At 42.1% G+C, this 25,976-nt stretch overlaps 1 protein-coding gene across 2 annotated transcripts in view; it reads left to right on the top strand.

Moving 5' to 3' along the window:
* The window catches only part of ERR (estrogen-related receptor), a 40,768-nt gene that overhangs the window by 11,774 nt on the left and 3,018 nt on the right, over positions 1–25,976 (top strand). For both annotated transcript variants that reach the window (XM_080275691.1, XM_080275690.1), the window contains exons 2-6: positions 16,085–16,228; positions 20,173–20,295; positions 22,623–22,747; positions 24,904–24,998; positions 25,214–25,375. In XM_080275691.1, the coding sequence (XP_080131817.1) occupies positions 16,133–16,228; positions 20,173–20,295; positions 22,623–22,747; positions 24,904–24,998; positions 25,214–25,375 (601 nt within the window). In that variant the 5' untranslated portion in view covers positions 16,085–16,132. The remainder of the gene's footprint in view (positions 1–16,084; positions 16,229–20,172; positions 20,296–22,622; positions 22,748–24,903; positions 24,999–25,213; positions 25,376–25,976) is intronic.

Raw genomic sequence — 25,976 nt, 5'->3', positions numbered from 1 at the left:
TCCTCCACTCCACTTGTCCAACCAATAACCCTACCACTTTTACCACCACTTTCACCACCACCACCACTCACACCACAACCTTCACCAGTAACACCACCACTGTAATTATCGCTAGCATAATACCACCACATTAACATCAACATTAATACCAAGTCATCACCATTTCCACCAAAAATAAAATCATCATCTTCACCACTAAGACCACACTCTTCACCAATAATACCACTACTGCAAGCAATAATACCACCACTGACAATACCATCATCATCAGTAATGCAATCAGTCTTCACCATTACCAACAATCACACCATCTTATAACCACCATCACTACCACCACCGCCACTAATAATAACACTGCCACCAACATCTCCAAAACTAGTACCAACACCACTATACTCATTTCGCTCTAACCTGGCCTAAAACTGTCTTCTCTCCAACTTGAACGAAGAGTTGCTGCAATGGAACAACGCTAGAATATGATGCTAGCGTTGAGTAAGTGCCACGGAAAGGATATACAGCCATAGTATTGTCTTCTTCCGCCGCTGAGGTACGGGAATTAAGCTGCGAATGGAAAAAAAATCTGAGTCAAGTTGTGGTGAATTGCCTATAGCACAGACAGGCCAAATAGCACCACTGCCACTGATACCACGCACTAATACCAGCACAGCCACTAATACCATGCAGTAATACCACCACAGCCACTAATACCACGCAGTAATACCACCACAGCCACTAATACCATGCAGTAATACCACCATCAACACCAGCTATACCACCACAGTCACCAGGTAGGGCGTGTGTGGGCTAGGCTGGGGGAATATTGACCAGGCAGCAGTGTTTCCGTCTATTTTTGAGCCGTTTTTATAAAGTTCCTCCCCTCCACCGGCCGAACCAATAACCCAACCACTTCTACCACCACCACCACCACCACCATCACGACCTCTACCACCACCGCTACCCCTACTACTACCACCACCACCACCACCACCACCAGTTATTTAATCACTTCAGAGTCCTGTTCTTTGTGACTGAAATTTCGTAATATTTCCTTCGCAGCATGTTCTGCACATTACACACCTACATCCTTTGTGTGTGTGTGTGTGTGTGTGTGTGTGTGTGTGTGTGTGTGTGTGTGTGTGTGTGTGTGTGTGTGTGTGTGTGTGTGTGTGTGTGTGTGTGTGTGTGTGATGTGATGCAAACTTAATTAGTATTAAAACTATACAAATAACCCAAAAAAGTATGTTAGGTGTATTATGTAAAGTAAATCGCTATGGATGAGGTGTTACGAAGCTTCCTCTAGAATACTGCCCTGGAGCCGATTACGTTACCTTTTGTTCAAGCTGCCTTCAGACGCTTTTATTCAGCTTATGAGAGATTTTCTTTTCAACTGGAGAGGTTAAACGAAGCTTTCAGTAACCCCTTCAGTACGAGTGGCGTCTCTTAAGCTGAAATAAATCGATAGATAGAAATAGATAGATATTTTCTGAAACATATTTGCTGCAAACCCACTTCGACCGTCAACCACTCAGAAAACAACTTCCCAACTCGAGATCTGCAGTAAAAATTATATGGTACGGAACGCTGGCGAGGAGAGACAGAGAGAGAGAGAGAGAGTTCCCAGGTTGGCTCTCGTCCCTCCATGCTACAAAACCAGGAACTGCACATTTATTTCACGGGATGGGGTACGAGCGTAGGTCAGGGAATGGTTGCGAAATTGTACACGAAGCGATTCCCAACTAAGCACGTGCACTAATGGCCAAAAGTCCTCTACCCCCCTACGAGCACCGGGATTTGAAACCGAGAGAGAGAGAGAGAGAGAGAGAGAGAGAGAGAGAGAGAGAGAGAGACCTTGATATTAATATAGGATTTAACCCCTGACTCATATAACTTATTCCTATCTTTAGACAATTTTTTAAAGTGACAAGAAACTTTCCTTTTTTTTCCTTTATTGTTTTCCTGTCTTTTCCTTTACTTCCCACCCTTTCCTGAAGACATTTCCTTCCTTTCCTCCTAGTAACATCTGATTTAGCTAGACTTCACACTCATTAGCTGAAGAGATTGGGAAAGTGAAGTCAAAGGGAAAGTAAGCAAAGAGCCAAGGACAAGCCTGACAAATACTGACATATTAACCTGTGTGTGTGTGTGTGTGTGTGTGTGTGTGTGTGTGTGTGTGTGTGTGTGTGTGTGTGTGTGTGTGTGTGTGTGTGCGTGTTGCATGGACTACTCGTATGATATATATAAATGGATGCTAATGTGTGTGTGTGTGTGTGTGTGTGTGTGTGTGTGTGTGTGTGTGTGTGTGTGTGTGTGCGCGCGCGCTTTACACATCAGCCAAAGGCTATTCAAACTCTAAATATACGTGAATAAAAGGAAACAACATAATTCCACACAACTATCGTAAACGAAATAAAGTCGGCAACGAAATACCTGCGCCGTCCGATAACAAGACCGCAAAGGAGGAAAGCAAGTATATGAATGCAATATGTGTGTGTGTGTGTGTGTGTGTGTGTGTGTGTGTGTGTGTGTGTGTGTGTGTAATCTGAGTTAAGACGTAACATAGTGGCAAAAGATATTTATTCCACGTTTATATGGAAATGCAAACTATTTCTCTACACAAGGCTGGCTTTGCTTGCACATAATTTTCTTCAATCGACTTTTAAAAACTACCTACCTGCCTATCTATCTATCTATCTTTCTATCTATCTAAAGTCAGGTGTCTTAATCCCTGAGGAAATGGTGACACGTAAATCACCTCCACGTCACCCTCCCCTCTGCCATCAGACTGCCCTTCCTCCACAAAAGCCCTAAAAAGTTTCAAATTAATCCCATACCACCACGACCCCCCCCCACCCCAAAAAAAAAAATAATAATAATAATCAAGGCACAATTTTGTGGTAATTCAGAGGTTATATTTTATTCATGGAGAGACGACGCGAAGGGAACGACAGGAGGAAACTATTCGTGGAAAATAACATCATGGCAGAAATAACAACTCCAGCATTATCACTGTTCCGTGGAAAAACGTCTACATAAGGGGAGATAAGAAGGGTGTGTGTGTGTGTGTGTGTGTGTGTGTGTGTGTGTGTGTGTGTGTGTGTGTGTGTGTGTGTGTGTGTGTGTGTGTGTGTGTGTGTGTGTGTGTGTGTGTGTGAGAGAGAGAGAGAGAGGCGTAACGCAAGGGCCACGTGATGACTAACTGTAGGCTGACTAGGGTAATGATCGGTAATGGTTAGTTTCATGTTAGTGGGCTCTCTCCTCGCTGGCAAGGACGCTGCCAAGTGTCTACTCCTTACCATTAACTCCTTAAACTGGACGGAGGAGATGCCCTGATACACAAATGTCCCTCAGTTCCCTCCCTATCCCCACAAAAGGAGGATTGGAGTCAGCAGGAGAGAACAACTTAAGCCTGCAGTTCACCAAACCGATAATACAAGCCCGTATCTCGACTAAAAGTCTCGATCATAAATATCTCTGTAGATAATGGCCAGAACCTTAGTCACGGTAATGCAAGTGGGGAAGGCTGAGGACCGCATGAGTGTCACGTGAAGACTTTGGCTGGCTGGGTGGCGCAATGGTCCGTCTTATGTCATGTGGGATAATGTCTCCTCGCTGGTTAGGAGGCTCCCAAGCATGTCTCCTTTATACTGGTTAATACCACCGAATAACGCGTTTATAACATCTCTCTTTTATGCACGTTATGGGAGAGATCCTCCTCAAACTACGCAAAAGAATTTAGTGTAGCAAATACTAAATAAAAAAAAATTAAACTGCACATCAGTATGAACAAGCATTTCTCACAAGGAACGCATTCAGACCGACGAACGCAGAGTTCCCTGAGATAATGTACTGTTCTTTCATAATAAAAAGTTTTTCTGATAACTATTCTGTATAACATCATCTCGGGGTAGACAGACAGATAGATAGATAGATCGCTAAGGAAGAGGTGCTGCGGTATCTCCAAATCCACTTAGATTACGGCCCTCAAGAGTTTACAATATCATGGTGCAAAGTTAGAAGAGGAGGAGAGAGAGAATGCGAGGAAGGGTGGATGGAGGTAGGGAAGAGGAGGGATTGGTAATAATTTTAGATGGTGGTCTCTGCCAGCCGCTGACACTCAGACACACACACACGCACGCACACACACACACACACACACACACACACACACACACACACACACACACACACACACACACACACACACACACACACACACACACACACACACACACACACACACACTTGAGAACACTAGAGAGAGCATCTACAATGACGCTCACTTCCACACCACTCAGACATACATACATACGTGCTCCGTACACAGATGCACACGCTAGTCAAACGATCACACACACACACACACACACACACACACACACACACACACACACACACAACTTTCATCTCCAACAAGTATACACACACATGCGCACAGTGCCCTCTCTCTCTCTCTCTCTCTCTCTCTCTCTCTCTCTCTCTCTAGTGCCAACGAATGTACACACAAACACACACACTGCCTTGCCTGCCACAAGTCAACTCTTAGCAAACCTCCAGCTTAGCCTGATCTTTTTATTCGTAACTATTCTCTTTCTTCGTAAAAATCCCTCAGCAACATTCACCGGGTACCATCACGGACTAGCCATGCTCTACCCCTAACTCCTCCCCCACAAATAACCATGGCCCCACACACACGCGCAAACAACCGGTCAGTAGTTCCCCACCAATGAGCGACAATCATGACACTGGTTACCGTGAACAATACCCTTTTTACTCTAACTTGGCCTAAAATTGCTATCTCCCCATCTTGAGTACAAAGTTGCAACAAGAGATTAATACTAGAATATTATGCTTGTCACGAAGAAGTGCTTCGGAAAAGATGTGGCCATAGTATTACCTTACACTGTCACTGACCTACGTGAAACAAGCTACAACAGGACAATAATATGGTACAAGTTAGGGTAAAGGAACTATACCTTAAGTAATATGCAAACGCATTATAAAATCTGTACATATGGAAAGTTTACAAAATCATATGTAAAAAATATTAACAAAGACATTACAGATGTGGGACAAAGCTCAACATATAGCACTATACCACACACACACACACACACACACACACACACACACACACACACACATAAATTTCAACACAAGCACACAGAAAGCCGGTCTCCATTTCCTTCCAGTACGTATCTTGAAACAAGCTATTTCAACCGCTCCTCAACACACTCTCTCTCTCTCTCTCTCTCTCTCTCTCTCTCTCTCTCTCTCAATCCCCAAGCCTGCCTCTGCCACATTCCTTCCCGTCACAACCTTACCGTCACGCTGCCTACCCAACCTCCCTCCCTCCTCTCTCTCTCTCTCCCCAGTGACCTCTCTTTCTCTCCCTCTCTGCTCCTTTCTCTCCTTGCACTGTCTCTCTTCCTTTCCCTCTAGTATGTTTTTCCACCCTCTCTATTCCTCTTCTCTCTCTCCCCCGTGACCGCTCTTTCCCTTTCTTCTCTTTCTACTCTCCCCTCTCGCTCTTAGACTGTCGCTCTCTTCTTTTACTATGCTTTTCCACCCTTTCTTCCTCCTTCTTCCAATCTACCATCCTCCCTCTCTCCCTTCCTCCTTTCTCTTCCCACTGACCTCTCGTTCTCTCCTTCTCCTCCTTGTACTCTTTCTCTTCCTCTTTCTCATGCGCTTTCTCTCCCTCTTGCACTGTCTCCCTCCATCTCTTATGTAGCCTGTTCTGTCTTTCCCTCCCTTTTTTACTTTCTCTTGCACTATTTCTCTTCCTTTCCTGTTACAGAATCTCCCTCTCTTGCGGTTCTTCTCTCTCTCTCTCTCTCTCTCTCTCTCTCTCTCTCTCTCACTCACTCTCTCTCTCTCTCTCTCTCTCTCTCTCCCCAAAGGTCTTCCTTTCTTCCCTCTGGTATCGTTCTCTCCCTCCTAACTTTTATCTGTACTTTGTTCCAGGTAATCTCTCTCTCTCTCTCTCTCTCTCTCTCTCTCTCTCTCTCTCTCTCTCTCTCTCTCAGGAAGGTGCCTAGCCATACAGGAAAAAAAAAAAAATCCTCCATCTCTGCTGTACTGTCGACTGAGGCAATGTCGCTTAGGGCAAAACTCATGACGTCAGCGGCGACCCGAACCTAAACTCCTTCAACCCGAGCGTGTCAGGTTTCTATTACTCTTCCTACCATCAGAAGATTTTATTCAGCAAAGGCAAGACCGTCACTTTAACCACAAGACCACCAGCCACCTAAATATATATATATATATATATATATATATATATATATATATATATATATATATATATATATATATATATATATATATATATATATACAAGGAAATCAAGACACACCAATCGCGGGATAATCTTGATAATTTCCACAGCCAAGTCTTCATGGGAGATAATTCACATGAGATCATTTGCAGCTTAACTCCGATGACAGCGACTACACTCTGGAATTGCATACTAATTCCCGACATTTTTAATCTCATGAGGGACACTACACGCTATTATACTCTGTTTACTTAATCTTGGCCTAAAATTACCATCCCTCCATCTAGAATGCTGAATTATAGCAAGATATTAACACTAGATTACGATGCTAGTCACGAAGATGTGTTACAGGAAGGTTGTTGAGCCACAGTACTTTCTTCTTCAGCCCCTGAGCTAAATAATCTGCAGAAGGATGAAAATTTGGGCCAAGTTAATGAACTATAACAATTACCTCGATTAACCCTCTGAGGCTGGCTAACATTTATGGACTGTATTCTATTAAACACTAGGCATTTAGATTTAGATAAGAGGCTTCCAGGGCCCACAATGACCGTAATTCTAAACATACTTCAAACTGTGAAACTTTACATCAACATGATTTATTCGCACAGGTAAGACTTTTAAACACCTGTACGGATGGCACGGTCCCACCTGAACAATTTAGGCAAGTTATCATTTGACGGTTTTATTCAGCTGAGAAAACCACCGACCCCCTTTAAAGCTATATAAATGTACTAATCTGTTTCCCCTTATTTTACAGTTTATCTTACGGAATATTTAACCGTCTACAGTTACATGTACCATTCTTCTATCTTTATTCAACTTGCATTAAAATATCCACTCATGTATCCTAGTAGTTTTGCGGGATCACACACACACACACACACACACACACACACACACACACACACACACACACACACACACACCCATTAGCATCCATTTACACAGTTGTCAAGTCGAGAATAGCACACTCAGGTATTTCCTTTACCCACCAACCTCTTGTTCCGCAAGCCTTCCGCTTCGGTCCATCAAAATTGATAACCCTCCATACCTAAAGACCGCATCCTCACCCCTCTCCCCATTTTAAATTTCATTCTTGCTACCACCAGATGATTATACTGAACTCAGGACATATCTTTAGCAACGACGGGGTTAATGAAGGCTAAATCTAACCCCTTTCAGTACGAACTTCCTCCCCAAACTAAGCGTAATTGACTCATGGTAAGAAAGTATTTAGGGGTAAGAGAACTGTCCTTTGACGCTGGTTGCATTTTACACGACTATAAATAAATAAATTATTCACCGTCCCTCCTACACTTCGACAACCTTTTATTAAAGACTAAAGGAACACAGTGTATTCCTAGACTGTTAACGTCATGAAACACTAATCAATAGAAATATCATGTAACCAAGTCCATACCATCTATTATGCTGCTTTAAATTTCAAGCCGTCCTAAAATTACCGTCCACAGCCTCCATCACCCCAGCATTATCTCACACAACAAAAACCTTTATCGTACTGTACTCCATAGCATTATCAACCTTACCTAACCGTACGCTTTTTCTCTGCCTTTTCTTGCCACTTCACCACTTATGCTAAATGACTCGCTTTTTGTCTCTTTCATGGCTGTCTCAGAAGCAATTTTCTTCAGGTTATGGAGGACCCTTCGAAATGGAGTCATGTAAAACCTTCCCTGTGCCTTTCAATACTAGAGCCCTTCCTTCAGTTCAATAATACCGTCTGGAAGTGCCACGAACAAATCTCTAAGTCTCTGTTATCCTCTTCACTACGAAACCCTTTCCTAAGCATAGTAAAATCGTCTGGAGGTAGCAAGAATAACCAAATTCAACCGATCCGAAATATAACGCCGTTCAGCAAACAGAAATACCACATGTTCTACAACCACCTATTTCCTCTCTAACACTGATCTAAAATTTTCTGCTGATCTAAAATTCTCTCCCTTAGCTTCCATCACCGTAGCTTTATCCCTCTCAACCAAAACCTTTATCGAAATCACTCCACAGCAACATCAACCTTACCTAACCATACCTAACCATATGCTTTTCTCCCTTGTTATCTCGTTACTCAATCACTTATCCTTCATGAAGTAGTTTTATATTTCATTCTTGCAATTTCTAGGCAGTTTTATTCACCTTGCTACCTTTAGGCATTGACATTCAGGTTTGAGAAGACTTAGATCGGGCCTTCGTTAACACCTTCAGTACGAGAACTCTTCCCTCAGTAGATAAAAAAATTCTCTCATATAATGTCCGTAACTCATGTATTATCTCACAACAAAGACCTTTATTGATCTGCCCTCCATAGTGATATCAACCTTACCCAACCCTACGCTTTTTTAGCTCCCTTTCTTGTTATTTCACCACTTCTTCCTGATTACCTACATTATGTTCCATTCCCCCGGTAATCATACAATCAGCTTTTTACTGTTGTTTCATTGATTTAAAATTCTCCCTTACAGCTAAAATTCTCTCTTACAGCTAACATTCACTTGCAGCTAAAATTCTTACAGCTAAAATACTCTCTTACAGCTAACATTCTCTTACAGCCAAAATTCTCTCTTACAGCTAAAATTCTCTCTTGCAGTCATCCTCACCCTAGTATTATCTCACACAGCAAAGACCGCCATCGAACGACATTCCATAGTAATATCAACCTTATCTAACCCTACGCTTTTTTCCTCCTTACTTAACCACTTCAGTCCAATGACGTAATTCTTATTCCCAGACACATAAAAATTTGACAACACTTTTCCTCATTACTACCTTCTCACAAACATGAAGAAATAACTAAATTCTTGGAGCCTTTTGCTATCCTCATCTAGGAACAAGTGGTCACGATGCACATCATTATCATCATCATCATCATCGTCAACATCATCATCATCATCATCATCATCATGCTCTTACTCTGACCTTACAAACATAAAACTAGATCAGCACCATCACCACCACTACCATCATCATTATTTGCTCCTTGCTCTGACCTCAGGGAAAAAAATGAACTTAAGAATTTTCCCCATTACTCTGACAAAAAAAAAAAAAAGATAAAAGAAAGAAAAAAACACACCACCTACCATTAAACACAACATGCTTCCAGCCCTTCCTTATAGCCTCATCAAGGAAGAGAGAGAGAGAGGCCGCGATGTCCAGTACAGAGAACCAAAAAATCGTACCCTTCAAGGTCTCGTAACATCCACGTCCATCGAGGCCACTGAATTTATGCCAAGCTGGGTCGGCTCCTGTGGGGAAAAATTGCGTTTACGTCAGTTTTCTCCACGTATGTCGATGACCCAGTGCGACGAGTGGAAATGAAGGATGGAAGAGGGACACAGGCTGGAATTCAACCTCTAACCTGTGTCTCTCTCCCATCCAACACTTCCACTTCTCCGACACAGGCTACAATTCAACCTCTAACCTACGTCACTCTCCCACCCAGCTCTTCCACTTGTCCGACACAGGTTAAAAGTCAAGCTCTAACCTGTCACGCTCCTATTCAACATTTCCACTTCTCCGGATATAACTGTATAAGAGTCTGTGTTGATAATCAGTGTAGCGCTTGGAAAATACGTCTGGCTTACCGGATATAACCCACCACGCCGAGATCTACCATATTTAACACCTAATACACAGTTATCCCGTAGGTGGTCGAAATCAACACGCGTTGCCAAAGTGAAGGAAGTCTCGGAAAAAAAAAAAATTAGTCTGTCAGCAGCTAAAATACAATATAAACGACGACAATGTATTAAAGGATATATCCCCTTCAACACCATGGCGTCTTTTTATATTCTGTTCTTGCTTCCACTAGACGATATTACCAGCCCGAGTGAGACAATTGTGGTTGAGTATACCCTTTATTAACCTCCTCACTACAATGACCTACTCCTAAGATGAATAAAATGGACCGAAGGTGGCAAGAATAGAAAAATATGAGGCAGGGACATCATACAGAAAAATTTAAATCAGAAACTAGGTTAAAGGAAACTGGAAGCAGCAAAAATATATAAAAAAAAAAAGTACACGAGAGAGAGAGAGAGAGAGAGAGAGAGAGAGAGAGAGAGAGAGAGAGATGAGAGAGAGAGAGAGATGACAAGCTGATGCCGATAAAAAGTTTCACGTCCCTTAAAATATGCAGCCACGCCAGAATACCGACGAAAAACCCTGCTGGCATGAGACTTGTGGGTTTTTGCAAAGATCTGAATGGAGCCTGTGATGATTTGTTAAAAAGAAATCGGAGGCTGATGAAAAATTGCGCAGAGCCGGACTGGTGATGGTGAGGGTGGAAAGAGAAAAAAGGTGGCGAGTGTTTAGGATGAGGGAGAGAGGGAGGGGAAGAGAGGAGAGGGGGGAAGGAGAAAGGAGGTGGGGAAGGGAGAGGGGAGAGAAGGGGGCAAGAGGTGAAAAGTAAAAAAAAAAAAAAAAAATGTGGAGTGGATGCAGAATTACGGAATGAGATACGGGAAAACAGGGGGTGAAGGGATGGAGTGAGGGGAGGGGAAAGAGGGGAAAGGAGAGTATGTGAAAAAGAGACGAACTGTGGAGAGTATGCAGGATGAGGAGTGAGGGGTGTGGAATGAAAGATGAGGAGTGGGGAAAAAAGGAGAAAAAGGAAATCGTGACAAGTGCATTTGATGAGACAGAGGGAAAGTGAAGGAAGGAGGGAAATAAAAAAAGAGAAGGAAGAAGGACACTGAAGAGAATGAAGGCTGAGGGACAGAGGGGAAGGAAAAGATGGAGGAAACGGGAGGGGGACGGGAAGAAAGGAAGGTGGGACAGAAGAGCGAAGGGAAGAAAATGGGAGGAAGAGGGAAGGCAAGGACGGGAGAGTCAAAGTAAGCGGAAAGGTGGGAAGCAGGAAGAGGAAATGAGACTGGAAGGAAGGAAGAGAGAAGGAAGACTCAACGAAACGAAATATGGGATGGCCCAAGGTATGAAAGGAAGACACAGGGACGGGGACAACAGCAGCAGAGGAAGGAGGGCAGGGTAAAATGGTTTCATGAGAGGCATTACCTCTGATCTACTGAAGTTCGAATTACTGATATACAATAAAGAGCTAAAACATGCAGCGTAAGTACGACATAATGTGATCAAAATGCAGAATAAATTGATAAAATAGAAGTGTTTGCAAATCTCTAGAGCCACACTAGAAAACAACCCTTATCTCACACTCTATATGACAGAACCATCTCCGAGTCCTCTTCATGCATCGCATCATATCCACCCTCACTTCAAATACATCTTGTGACGGTGAAGTGATGGGGGAGGGGAGAATATCTTGAGAGAGAGAAGAGAATGTATGAGTAGGAGGGAAGAATGTAGTGGGAGAGGAGGGAGAATGTACACGCCAGAGGAAGGGGTGGAGAGGACAGGGACAGAGGAAGCAGGAAGTGAGAGTGGGGGAGAAGAGAGAATGCATAAGTGGGCGACGAGAAAGAGTATAAAGGCGGGAAAAGAGTGAGAATATACACATGAGAGTGGAAGGAGAGAATGAAAGTGAGAGAGGGTGGTAACAAGGGGGGAGGGAGAGAAAATTATCGAGAAACTGTAGAAGGAAGGAGGGGACCAAACTATCCCCCAGTCCTTCTCTATAGGTTTCCAGTCACATTCAGCCTCACTTCACATTCATCTCGTGACCGTGAAGTGATCTGGACAAGCCGAGAGGGAGCAATAAAGAGGAAGGTAAAAGTACGGTGGTATGCGGGGAGAGAGGAGAGAATGTAGAGGTGGGAGAGAAGAGAATATACAAGCGAGAGGGAAGGGGAGAAGAGGAGGAGGGGAAGGGATAGAATGAAGTGGGGGAGGAGGGAGAAAAAAACAGAAAACAGAGAGGATGTAGTAAGGGAGAAGAGGATGGAAGGAGTAGAAGAAACAACTATGGAAAGAAGGTAATGCGAGGAAGGAAAAAACCATCCCCGAGTCCTTCTCTTTATGCATTCTAATACATCCACCCTCATTTCACATACATCTTGTCACCGTGAAGTGATCTGGACAAGCCTAGAGAGGGTCGTAAAGAGGAAGGTAAAAGTACCGTAGTATATGGGGAGAGGAGAGAAGAGGCAGAGACACAATGGAGAATTAAGAGGGTAAATAAAAGAGGGAAGAGGAGGAGAAGGGGGAGGATGAAAAAGTGGGGGGAAGGGGAAGGAAAGAGACAATAATAAGATGTGCGGAATGATCATGAACAGAGAGACAGACAGACAGACAGAGGGAAAAACAGAAAAGTGAGTGGGCAAAAAACAGAATAATATATACCAAAGGATGGAGGATGTGAAAGAAATTAATCATCTGAAGAAAATGTAGATTTAGAGTATGACACACATAGCGGAGATGAATGTGAAGTGATTAGGTAAGATGTCAAGGGCACAAAATAAAACACATGGGAGAAAACGAAAAGAAGAAGAAGGAACATGAGGATAAACAGACAATACTGCCAGATGGAAGGAATGAAAGGGGGATCAGACGGACGAGGGAATTCAAGAGAATGAAAGGGCAAAGAATACGATGAGGAAGCATGAAGGAAGTAAAGAGGGGCAAGGCGTGGGTGTTAGTAAGGAAGATGCCAGGTGGTTGAATTTTCACTCCACGCGCACTGCACTTCTCATTTCACTTGGTAGCGTCTGAATACTGCCTATCTACTCTCTCTCTCTCTCTACTGGCCTGGGTTCCCTGCGTGACCGACCAGGCACCACAGTCGATTCTTTCTTCTTTAATCACAAGGCAAATATCAAGTCAGGTCTCGCTACTGAAACACGCAAGGGACGATTTACGGTACAGGGCGGACACAGGGAATTATCTTAGACGAGTAGGTGATTTCCTACACGACGGGGTGATTTCTTTGACGACAAGACTAGTTTTTAGACAAGTGCTTTCTAAAACAACGAGACTTCTTTGTTGATGAGTGATTGCTTAGACGACGAGGTGATTGGCTCAGTTCTGGAGTATTACCCGGCAAAGGAAAGTAATGACTAAGAAAAAAAACTGAAATTTTTAGAAGAATTTTTGTCATCAGTTGTACCTCTTCCCTCATCAGTTTTTTCTTCTCTTCTTTTTTTTCTTCCTTTGTTCACAGGGCACGTCAACACTCGCTTGTATGTTCTTGTATGTTATTCAGGCAAACTATATCGATTTTTTGAAACATACAAGAGAAGATAAGGGTGCATTATGTTTTTAAAAGCTGCTGTGAAAGTGCTATTCAACCCTTTAAGTCAACTGGAATATAACTAGTGATGGTGTCCGGTTTTACTTCTAGCTATAAACATACAAGAGAACATTAAAGTGTAGACTGTAATGAAAAAAATGAAAATGCTATGGAAAGTGCTATTGAACCTTGTAAGCCAGCTGGAATATGGCTAGTGGTGGCGTCCAATTATGAAACTATTTAAACGTACTGTATAAGAGAGCATCAAGATGTACTAATGAAAAAAAAAATGCTGTGGAAGTGCTACTGAACCTCTTAAGTCAATTGGAATATGGCCAGCAGTGGTGTACGGAAGCTGCCGTGCGTGCTACATCACAGTAATATCGATTTTGTTCGTGGGGCAAATGAGTTCCTGGAAAATATTGCTACGAGGGGTTTTAAAGGTGCATGAGTTACAGGTTTCTGAAAGTATTATACCCACATACTGAAATGGTGTTGATTCTGACGTTAAAACAGTTATGGTACGTCAGATGGAAAACTTTCAGCTCTATTTTAAACACCATTTCAGTATCTTGGTATAATTTATCCAGTGCAGTGAAATATGACACGTGGTGGGCTCTGTCACTCGAGTTATATGATTTACTTTAATATAATCATCCTGACCCTACTTCCTATCCATAAATGAGGCAGATAGGATCCAAAAACAGGAATAAAGCACACACACACACACACACACACACACACACACAAGAGGCAGGGGTATCTTACAAACATCTATTAACCTGTCATTCAAACTATTCCCTGCTTAACTCTCTTCCCACTGAAATCCATCATCCAATCCTATGCCACCCCATGAGTAGCATAGGAACCCTGGGCTAGGCAAGTTGGTCCAGACATTTATCATGACAGTGACCAGCCTCACTCATCCCTGAGTGGCATTACGTGAGCAATAAACCCCAACCACCCCTTGGATATAAACCTATATAGGCTCAATCCGATTGGAGCACCTTAATTACCCACTAAACCACCAGGCGCCATTATTTGGTTGTATGGTTACCACCCAGCATTGTAAATGGTTGTCTGGTGTACAGGAAACCATTTGGCTTGTCACTCAGTGTAGAGTCACCCATAGACAGAAAAATGAGGAAAAAAAGAAGGAAAGAAAGACGGAAGAGGGAGTATAAAGTCACCCAAAGGCAGAAGGAAGAGAAAAGAATGAAAGAAAGAAAGACTGAAGAGGAAGGATGGAAGAGAGGAAGGGGCAGACACCCAAAGCAGCTCACCATCCACTCACTCAGTGTAGTGCTGCTTTGGGTGTCTGTCCCTTCCTCTCTTCCATCCTTCCTTTTCTGTCTTTCCTTCATTCTTTCCTCTTCCTTCTGCCTTCGAGTGACTTTATACTCTCTCTTCTGTCTTTCCTTCCTTCTGTCCTCTTCCTTCTGCCTATGGGTGACTCTACACTGAGTGACAAGCCAAAAGGTTTCCTGTACACCAGGAAACCATTTACAATGCTGGGTGGTAACCATATAACCAAATAATGGCGCCTGGTGTTTTAGTGGGTAATTAAGGTGCTCCAATCGGATTGAGCCTGTGTAGGTTTATATCTAAGGGGTGGTTGGGGTTTATTGTTCATGTAATGCCACTCAGGGATGAGTGGGGCTGGTCACTCTCATCTTAAATGTCAGGACCAACTTGCCTAACCCCGGGTTCCTACGCTCCTCATGGGGCGGCATAGGATTGGATGATGGACAGATGGATGAAAAAAAAAATTGATGCAGCTAAGTGAGAGGAAAATTATTATACTGTAATGTGTGTGTGTGTGTGTGTGTGTGTGTGTGTGTGTGTGTGTGTGTGTGTGTGTGTGTGTGTGTGTGTGTGTGTGTGTGTGTGTGTGTGTTCTTATCCAATTCTTACCCAATTGTATCTTTACAGGAATGAGTCAAGCTCGTACTGTCCCGTGTCTTAAACCATACTTATCGTACATATCCTTAAATTTGTGAATTGTTTTGGCACACACTATTTCATTCGGTAATGCATTCCATTGATCAATTGCTCTGTTTGGGGAACTGAATTTCCTTATGTCTTTATCACCTCTCTTCTTATGCAGTTTTTTGCAGTGTCCTCTTGCTGATGCTTCCCCACATGTTAAGTAATCATTTATGTCTATTTTCTCCTTCCCTGATATGCACTTATATAGCATTATCATGTCACCTCTTTTCCTTCTCTCCTGTAATGTTGGTAGATTCAGTTTATTTAGTCTTTCTTCGTAGTGTGTGTGTGTGTGTGTGTGTGTGTGTGTGTGTGTGTGTGTGTGTGTGTGTGTGTGGATAAGGAAAGGAGACAAAGGATATTTTCCATCTCTGTCTCTTATTACATATCAAACTCAATAGAGAGAGTTGTGCTGTACAGGTAAGTAACATGAAACTGCCAATAAATATTTAACTAAGCATCGAATTTAATATATGACTGTTTAAATCCAACACTCATTCTTATCATGGTTACAGCCGCACTACAGTGAGTGCAGGGACAAGGGCCATCACCCAAAAGCATGAAGCTGTTAACCTGACACTGCCAGTAAACATTGAACCAAGCATCATATCTTGTCTATGATTATGTAAATCTAACACAATCCTTCTTTGTGGTTACAGCTGGACTACAGTGAGTGCGGGGACGAGGCCCAGCCATCACCCAAACACATGAAGCTGTTCACCGACTCCCCGCCCAGCCCAGACAGACAGTTCTGCTCCTCCACCACATCCATGACCAGCGACTCTGCCCACACACCCACAGAGGTAGGTCAGACTCTCTCTCTCTCTCTCTCTCTCTCTCTCTCTCTCCATCAACTACTAAATGTAATGCTTGTCAAAACCATTCAAAAACTTAAATATATGCTAAACTTGCACCAATTACCATCCTACACCAAAGTTAAAGGTATAAACACTCAGAAACAGACAAACACCTACACCTTTTTGGATGAGTAATTAATTCCCTCCAGGTTATTGAAAATAATCAGTTATCCAACAGCAGTGAAGGTGGAAATTTATGTTTCTCCATGTTATTTGAAGTAACAGCACCAAATTTAGATGAAATTCCTGGTTACCTAATTATTGAACTTGAGTGTGTTAAAGTTCAAGGGTTAATAGCAACTTGCAATAATCTGTTTAAATCAATGTACTTTATTCCCATTACTCTGCAAATAAGCAGGCTATATACAGTGAGATCCGAGGCACCGTAATAAATTACTGTAATAACAAAATTTTTTCATGCCCAAAAGCGCAGTTCCAATCAACATTGTTTCCATATAAAATGGGGTAAGTGGTTCTCTATTTTTTATATTTATATTTTTAACAAACATCACAGGCATGTTATGGCTCTTATGAATGGTGAATGGCAGAACCTTCGGATTCCCGATTCCTGCGCTAACCACTGTACAATTAACAATGTCTTGGTGGCCGTGTGTGTCTGTATTTGTGCAGTTAAGTAGGCATTGCGATTGCCCTGCACTGCTTACAGTATATGTATGCTGGCTGTGAGGAACATCTTATGGACATGTGTGAGGATAGAGACTTCGGCAATATGGTTGAAATAGTCGATGAAGAAGGTGACATGGATGCTGCTTGGACTGGTGGGAAGCGGCCCGCCATAATGGTCAATTGGATGATGAGGCGTGATCTCGTGCCTCTGAAAGAATCATGTGGATGGCAGTCTCTCTTTCAGCCACTTGTGGGGGTGTGGACCATCAAGTGGAGGCATCAGTGACATTCAAGGCAATAATATTTATTCCCCAGACCCTGGACTGGACCCAATTGTTCTCCAACCCTCAATCAGTCAGGGATGCCAATCAGTCAGTCAGTCAGTCATGGAACACACAGTTTCTGGGTGATGGATCATCTATGTCATTATAAATATGACAGCAGCCAACCCTAATTGCCTGACAAGCCAGAATCTCTTAAGACATGTGGACTATGGACAGCTACTGTGTATGCTACTGTGCCAGTCACCATGCTGACGAAGCCATCAAATTCGGGAAGGTTAGGTCTGTTTCCACAAAGCAGACACTGCAGACCTCAAGGCAAGGCTATGCCCGGTGGATATCGTTTCATCAAAAATACTGGAAGTCACTTGGATCCCTGTGTGTTTCCCAGCTCCCAGGCCTTCACCATTTTCGCAGAGGGCAACGATGTTGTATCAGAGCCCCTGCCATCCTGAGTGTTGAACAGCCATGTGTCATTCCCAGTTGGTGACTACACATGTCTGCTGCTACAGCTGTTACCAATTGGGCTATATGTGTCTAGACTTGCTACAGCAAGGTAATGTACATGATGTGTGCTGGGTACCACCCTTTCACATCTGGGTCAAGTGGGGAGCAGATGTGCTCCAGGGACCCCGGTTGCTACATGTGTGGAAGAGATAACTGGCCGGTATCAAAGATCTTCCCTGTGTACCAGAAGGTCAGCTGCATTTATGAGACTGTGGCATGCACTCAGATGAAATCAACAAACTTCTTTGCGAGCTGTATCCTGAAACCACTCACTCAGCAGTACATCCTGGGACTGGATGGTTGGTGCAACCTAATGCTCCTTGCTGCAAACGACAGGGAAGGAAGGAGCTATGCCACTTGTGTTATTACCAAATGCGTTGCCATGTTGGAATGAATCCGGAGGATGACTCTGTACTGGTTGGTAATTTGGTGAACATTTCTGATGACCCAACACAGCATAAGGCCCTGATCCATGCTTTTGACTCTGCTGCCAGTGTGCCATTCCACTCCCACCTGTTCACCTCATTGCCATCATCACCCATCCCTGCCTTAGAAGTGATCCTGCCATTCATGGGTATGCACTGCACCATCATCATCTGTTTTCCGTCACGCCCTTTTTGATGTGCTCCTGCTGTGCTGCCATTCACCAATCACCAGAGGTGCTTCCCTCCTCCGGCTGCTGGTCAGTGGTCATCATTGACACCTCCATACCACCCAACCCTCCTGCAATGCCTACCTGAGCACAGGATACACCTTCATTGACTTAGTTTCTGAGACATTGGATCTTCATCAACAAGGTGAGTCCTTCTTGTACCAGCCTGTGGCTAGAGCCTCTGTCGCTTTTATGTTGAACATCATGCAGGGCATAAGTGGACTTTGTTTCATGCTGCGGAACTCAATGTCTTTGCTGTGTAAGATGCAGGTTTTAAAAGTTTTGGTAGCTGACAGAAATCTGAGTGTGGTGGGGGCTTGTGAGACCTGGCTGCAGCCTCACCTGCTACTCTACATTGAAGACTACTCACTGTACAGGTCTGATCATCCTCAGGGGAGGGGCAGGGATCTGTTACTAGCTATACAGGAGGCCTTTCAAAGTATGCATCTGACACTCAACCCTTTTCACGGTGGCCTAATGGAGGCAATCATCTCACCATTTTGCGCAATGCTCGGGTTCCATGAGTGTCCAAGGTTTGTGCAACCACAGTCAGAGATTGTCATCGGACGTGGCAAGTCTGGAGCTGCTGCTGAAGCTGAGAACTGGGGATCAGTATCACCACCTTAACATCGTGTGCAACAGGACCAGTTGTTTTATGTCAGTCATTCAGCCTTATTAAGTATTAATGGGAAGATGAGCAGAGTGCTTAGTTGTGGTTCTGCACTTCTCATCATTACTCCAGCCTATGTGGTGGGAGAAACTGGGTCATCCATGGAGATGAGGACTGCCCTTCATGTGTGGTGTGTCACCTGCAGGAATGCAGGAGACATCTATGGAAGGACAGTCCCCATTGCTATGGGCATGTTTATCCAAGAACTCCATGACTACTTTCGTCCCTCAGGTGGTCATTATATCAATGTTACCGATGTTCATGACTTTCTCACAAAGATTTCTATGGAGAATGGCAAGCAGGAGTCCATGGGTGTCTGTGTCTTCTTCACTAATCCTCTTCTCCCCAAGGTCTTCTTCGGGCATGTAATCTACCCAGTCAACCTGTACTTCTTACCTTTCCTGTGCTGTTGCACTGCCACCTTTTGGGCCACAACTGTGTCACATGCCAGACCAAAGTATGGTGATCTACTAAGGGTGCCACCCATTTAAATCTAAAGGGGTGACCATATGGTTCTTTCTATGCTGTACGGTACCCTGCTTAGGGTTAGATTTGTTCCATCCATGCTCAAGCTATGAAGGGAAAGTCCACACTGCAAGAAGTTAGTCCAGTCACTACTGCTGACTCACCCTCTGCCCTCATAGCAAGTCTTGGTTGCTATCTACACATCACCTTGCTTTCACAAGGGTCAGAGTGGTGCATTAATGGTTTAGTGCAGTAAGAGATTTCTACTATATTAATGACAAAAATTAGCAGTAAAATGAAAACAGTTCCTTCATCATATTAGACTTATGCCTACATCGTGTTTCATAAATTAACGTTAATGTTGGAGAGTTATTTTAAACAACGGTTCAGTATATGCCAGCTACTTATAATACTAGTACTGTACGGTATACCCTTGGCTGCTGCAGTTCCCCACAACTTAGGGGTTGCTGGTGATGCACGGTCAGCACATCCAAATTGCAGGTGGAATAACCTGAGTTCAGTTTTCAAGTCAGACGGTCTCATGGACAAAGCTTACTTCTCCCTGTCTTTGTTAAACCAGCAGGGGACCTGCATGAGCACCAACTACTGAGACTTGGCAAAATTATATCCCTTAATGACTTCATGTAGTTGATAAGCATTAATGTAAGTCATCATCTTCTCTTTGCAGAGCTTACGTGAGGATGATGGTCCCAAGAGGTCGTGTCTAGTGTGTGGGGATATCGCCTCAGGCTTTCACTATGGAGTGGCATCATGTGAGGCGTGCAAGGCCTTTTTTAAGAGAACTATTCAGGTAAATCTCAAAGAATATCAGCTTGCGTCAGTTTTCTACAGGACAAAGCCTTCTCCCAGTTCTCTGTACTCAAACTTACTGGTGATTATCTTTTTCTTTCCCCATCTGCCATAAATACGATACAATTATACAATATTCTCCATTCATCTTGTCTTCTGCCTTTTCTCAGGTTTGCCACTGTTTTCCTAGTTTTAAGAGAAATGTAATCTGAGCATGTTCACTTCTGCTTCTGAAGTCTTGTATTTCTACCTTCTATTTCTTTATGCTTTTTTATAAAGCCTTCTTACTCTTCTGAATGATACCATACATTATACTTTCTATTCTACCATGAGCACTTGTAAGTTTTAGCACAAAGAAACTTCCAAGGAGGCCCCTGATGTAGAAATGCCTAAGGCAAGGCTACCATAGTCCACTTCCTTTAACCCCTTGTATAAGATGTTTTCCCCCCACCACACAATTGTATTCAACCTGAGAAGAAACTCTAGTTCTGAAAAAGTATAAATAAAGGTTGCTGGTATGTCCAACCCATACAGTTTGAAAAAAAGTATTTCCTAAACCAAACAAAACATTCTGATAATAGCACAGTTAAAGCAGAATAGATGTCCTCGGGTAGAAGAGGTTAAGGGTAAGAACTCACAGTGTGCCTCAAGCAGCATTTGACATACAGTACTGAAAAGTCAATAATTTTAATAATAGCATATAAATGCACAGCCATTGACTTAAGATTTCTACCAAACCACAAATGCTTGTATATGCACCTGTACTGTACCTAATAAGTATCAAACATAGTTGCATGGACATAAAATGCCTAATTCAGACCAAACCAAGAGATGATGAATAAACAGGATCTTGCAAAACTGCAAACATATAGTTACAGGTGTATCAAAAGATCATGAGTTTAATCCCAGCTGTGGCAGAGAAGTCTGAAGATTAAATTTCATCAAAAGTGACTTCATGGCCATTCCACAGACCCATCAACTTGCATTAAAAAAACCTAACAGATCTTAAAAACCTTAGCACACTATTAGTGCTTAACTGATGTACGAAGGTGTTTGGCTCCACCTGTTGGTGTGAGATAGGATTGCTGAGCCTCACAGAACAGGCTTCTTAGCCCATGTCCTGACTCAGATTTCATCATCATCATCCTGACCTTGATTACAAAATCATATATGCAGCATCATACAAGTAACATTGTAATTTAACTACCATAAGAAAAGCATGTTAAGAAACAGTTACAGTAGCCTGTACAAGGAACAATCATTAAGACTGGTTTGATAAGCAACTCTAAATATAATTGTACACATCTTTCACTGACTTTTACTTCCAACCTCACATCTAGGGAGCAGAGAAGAACCACCTAGATTATACTGAAATTAAGTAGGAGCAGCAGTTTCAGTAAGGCAGAAATACCAACCCAAAGTCATACACAAGGACAGTGCACAATGATGATGTTTATTTGGTCAGAGACAACATCTATTGTAGGTGGATATGCAACAGATACATAGGGTCATGAGAGACAAAGGATGTTAGGTCATTTTTCACCATTCACAGGACAAGAAGGGAGAGCAAAGGAACAGTTAGTGACTGAAAAACAGCTTTACATATAAAATATGTGGTTATTTGTATTAAAGTTACTGTATAGTGTACAGTATATGACAGAATTCATTTGGTAGGTGAATGGAACTGTTGCAGAAAAGAGCAGTGTCCATGGATGAGAAAAAATAATAATAATAAAAAAAAATAAAGTAAAATAACAAATCTATCTACCTATCTATTGCCAGACGCCTAATCCCGTAGGGGATGGCCATAAACAAATCGCCTCCATGTGGCCCTGTCCCCTGCCATTTCACTGCCCTCTCCCCAGCTTACACTCCTCACTCTTATACATGGGCAATTTTAGTATTTCCACTAATGTTGCTTATAAAGCTTTGCTGCCTATGGATAAGAAAAGAAATTTGCAGAAATGAGTTCATCTAAGAAAACTGGAGACTAAAAGAGGAGGAAAAACTGAAGATACAGAGCCATGTTTTTGCGCCATGAAAATTTGCTTGCTACACAGTATTTGCATAATACAGTTTCACGTTATAGCACAGTGACAGAGTCCAAGCATCACAATAATGAAAAAGACTCTGTTACCATTATTATATAAAGAATTACCATTATTACATAAAGACATAAAAGACTTTAGCAATACAAAGACATTATAAACTTTTCACCAGTACCCCAGTTCACCAACTTCACTCCTTACAAAGCAACAGTGACAGCTTTCTTAACAGCACTTGTCTTTCCATACCTTTACATATTTTGATATCAGAAATCCTCAACAGGGCAACATTGAGTACACGTGTCCAGCAGCCAATGACTGTGAGATCAACAAACGAAGACGAAAAGCATGTCAAGCATGTCGCTTCCACAAATGTCTACGAGTCGGCATGCTTAAGGAGGGAGTCAGGTAAGTCCTTGCAACAAAAGTAAGCCTGGGCCAACAAGTATTTCAATTTGGAGCCAATTTAGATATACAGTAAAAGCTTGCTAACTTAGACTTTGCGTTGTGCTGTTGTCAGACTTTGTCAGTGGCTCTGACCACTTAGCAGTAAGTTGATATCCTTCAGAGCTATGGTACCGCTAGGTGGTCTGGGCCACTGACAGTGTATACAGTATTTTTGTGTATTCGGAGGTAAGTTTAAACATTTGAAATTATCTTCATTTTAAACTTATTCCACTGTATGCTTGCTTGAATTTCTTTTACATTTTATTTATTTATTTCATTTTTTCTCAACATATGGAATGTGTTTAAGGTTCTTGAGTTCTGTGTCTACCCTCACGTCTTCCTATTTCTCCTATCTCCCCTGTCACTCTATATTACTCTTCTTCCCTTTCAGGTGGCTTTACATTGAGTGACATGCCTAATGGTTTCCTGTGAGCCAGGAATCCATTTACAGTGCTGGGCAGTAACCATATAACCAACCATACGTGCTGCCTACATGTTAACAAGGGGGTCAGTGGAGAGTTAGTGCCCCTTCCCTTAAAACAACGAACTCAAAGTTAAACAGCCACCCTTTACGGGATTGTAGCATCCAGTAATAGATATATAGATAGACAGAAGTAAGCTTTTATACTGCAGTACACTATGAAAATAAAATATAATGACCATTAGGTATATGTCGTATAGAGATGAATAAAATGATCTAGCAGTTGCCAATATCTAATATCTAAGTGAGTAACTGCCCCCTAAAGGATTAAATCAACAGGATTATCTTCTGATTACTCCCACGAATAAGAAGCACTCCACTCTTAAAAATTTAAACTACAGTGAATGAATGAAACTTACAATGTAGACATAAAGAATTCTAACTATGTATCATCCAATCCTTTTATGCCACATCAGGAGCATAAGAGCTCAGGGCTAGGCTACTCTGTAATACTTAAGGCAAGGGTGACTAGCCTTGCTCGCCACAGAGTGGCATTATATAATCAGTACACCCTAACTGCCTGTCATGTGGAAACCCTTAAAGGGCCCACCCATTTGGAGCACCTTATGGCAAGGGTGACTAGCCTTGCCTGCAACAGAGTGGCATTATGTAATCAGTAAACCCTAACCATCCCTTGGGTGTAAACCACTACAGGGCCTATCCATTCGGAGCACCTTAACCCACCAGACCATTAGGTATCTGTTTGGTTTTATGGTTTCCACTACCACCCAGTGCAGTAAATCATTATTCCTGGATTATGGGAAACCATTTGACTTGACACTCAGTGTAGAGTCACCTGAAAGTTGCTCTACATTGAGCAGTGGATGGTGGGCACTTTCACCTGTTTGTATGACACAGATATGAAGATACAGTACACAAAATATTGCATTTAAAATAATAATAATAATTTAGCCAGATTGCTGTATATGACTATGCATTGCTGAAGAGTACCATGACCAAAATCAAATTGGCCAAATGCAGTGGTGTAGACTGGTTCAGCCTCTGACATGCAAAAAATGCTGAAGAGGTTTTTATATGGCATAGAACTGACAAATATAACTACAGGTATAATAAATAAGGTAAAGTGTACACTTTGGTAAAATTATATAGTATTACAGTAGTTAACAGAAGTAATGTATGAATATGGTATAGGTATTTGTAATGTGTAATGCTTTACAGAATATAGTATGGAAAATCTACAAGACTTTAATGAAACACATCTGCAAGTTAGAATCCAGCACTAATTATGTCTCTTCCATAACAAACTATGAGTGAAAAGAATGTCTCATTTCTTTAATTATGGACTGGAATGTATTGGTGTTGTGATGAGGCACAGATTGAGATGGTTTGGGCATTTTGAGAGGACGGAAGGCAACAAATGGGTGTCGAAGGTGAGAAGTGTGAATGTTGAGGATAGGGTTGTGAGAGGCAGACCAAAAAAGACCTGGAATAGTGTGACCTCAGGGATAAGGGACTGAATAGGGAGGTTGCCAGAGATCGAGCAGCATGGAGAGCCAGCATTAGGTGACCATGGTCAACACATTCACGCACATTAGAGCCTCTCTAAATGATACGTTTAGACAGATACCATTCACAATCCATGCTCAGACATTCATCATAAATTGATCTTCCATAGGTTAGATCGTGTGAGAGGAGGAAGGCAGAAGTATCGAAGAACTACAGAGTCTCCCTTCCTGCATCAGTTACCAGTCAAAAAAGTTTCCTTGGAAGGTTTGTACCTGCTGAATATCCTACCAGTATGTACTGACCATATGTGATATGGATGACACATTTAGATAAAGTGCTATACATTACTGTAGTACATACAGTGCAGTAATGTACAAATACAATATACAGTAAGTCAATGTTTAGCCACATGAAAAGTCAACTTGTTCCATTTCTTTTGTCTCTTATGATAAAAATTTAATATACTTTGGCATTTGCAGATAACAAGCTGTTGAAGTCTCTGATCTCATGTGAACCTGAGTCACTGTATGCGCTAGCTGACCTCGCTGTGTCTGATGCAGAGTTCCTTACAATATCCACGCTAGCAGATCTTTATGACAGAGAGCTTGTCTCTACCATTGGCTGGGCAAAACAAATACCAGGTAAACACTTTCCCCCCAAAATGTACTTACCTTTACATACAAAGGAATACAAAGGAAAGCAAACAGCAACAGACTTGTTGGTCTTTTTACCAATTAAGTCAAAAAAGGACTTATACTGTTTAAGTTTAACAATATTTAAAAAAAAAATGTGTTCTTACTTGTTGTTAACTGTTTTTAAGCTTATTATGAGCTATTTCTGTATTCTTTTCAGTTTTGAAGCTGATGTGATTCATTTATGATAAAAAAATACACTTCTTTCCAATTGATCTTTACGAAAACTAAGAATTTCAGTTATAAATTCAGCCATACACTGTACCATAGCCAAAAGAACAGAAACATTTCTGTAATAAATGTCTAATACCTGTATCAGAAATGTCTTGGTTTCTTTTATGAAAGTATCATACATATACTGTTCATAATTCATCACTCATGTATGGTAGAGCTCATAGGTACAGTACAATTTTAATTAGAAGAGTACAAATAGCTGGATGTAATGTTACCTTTCTTATCACATTAAATAGAGATAATACAGAATTCTACATTAAACCTTATTTCCGGACTGATAATAACAGCATCATGCAAAGTGGGAGAAAGTTGATAT

Source organism: Coenobita brevimanus, chromosome 62 (assembly GCF_032717465.1).
Source record: "Coenobita brevimanus isolate Jiangsu-jjx chromosome 62, ASM3271746v2, whole genome shotgun sequence".
Classification (NCBI taxonomy): Eukaryota; Metazoa; Arthropoda; class Malacostraca; order Decapoda; family Coenobitidae; genus Coenobita; species Coenobita brevimanus.
Note: the sequence above shows the minus strand (reverse complement) of the source record. Positions and strands in the feature narration are given on the sequence as shown.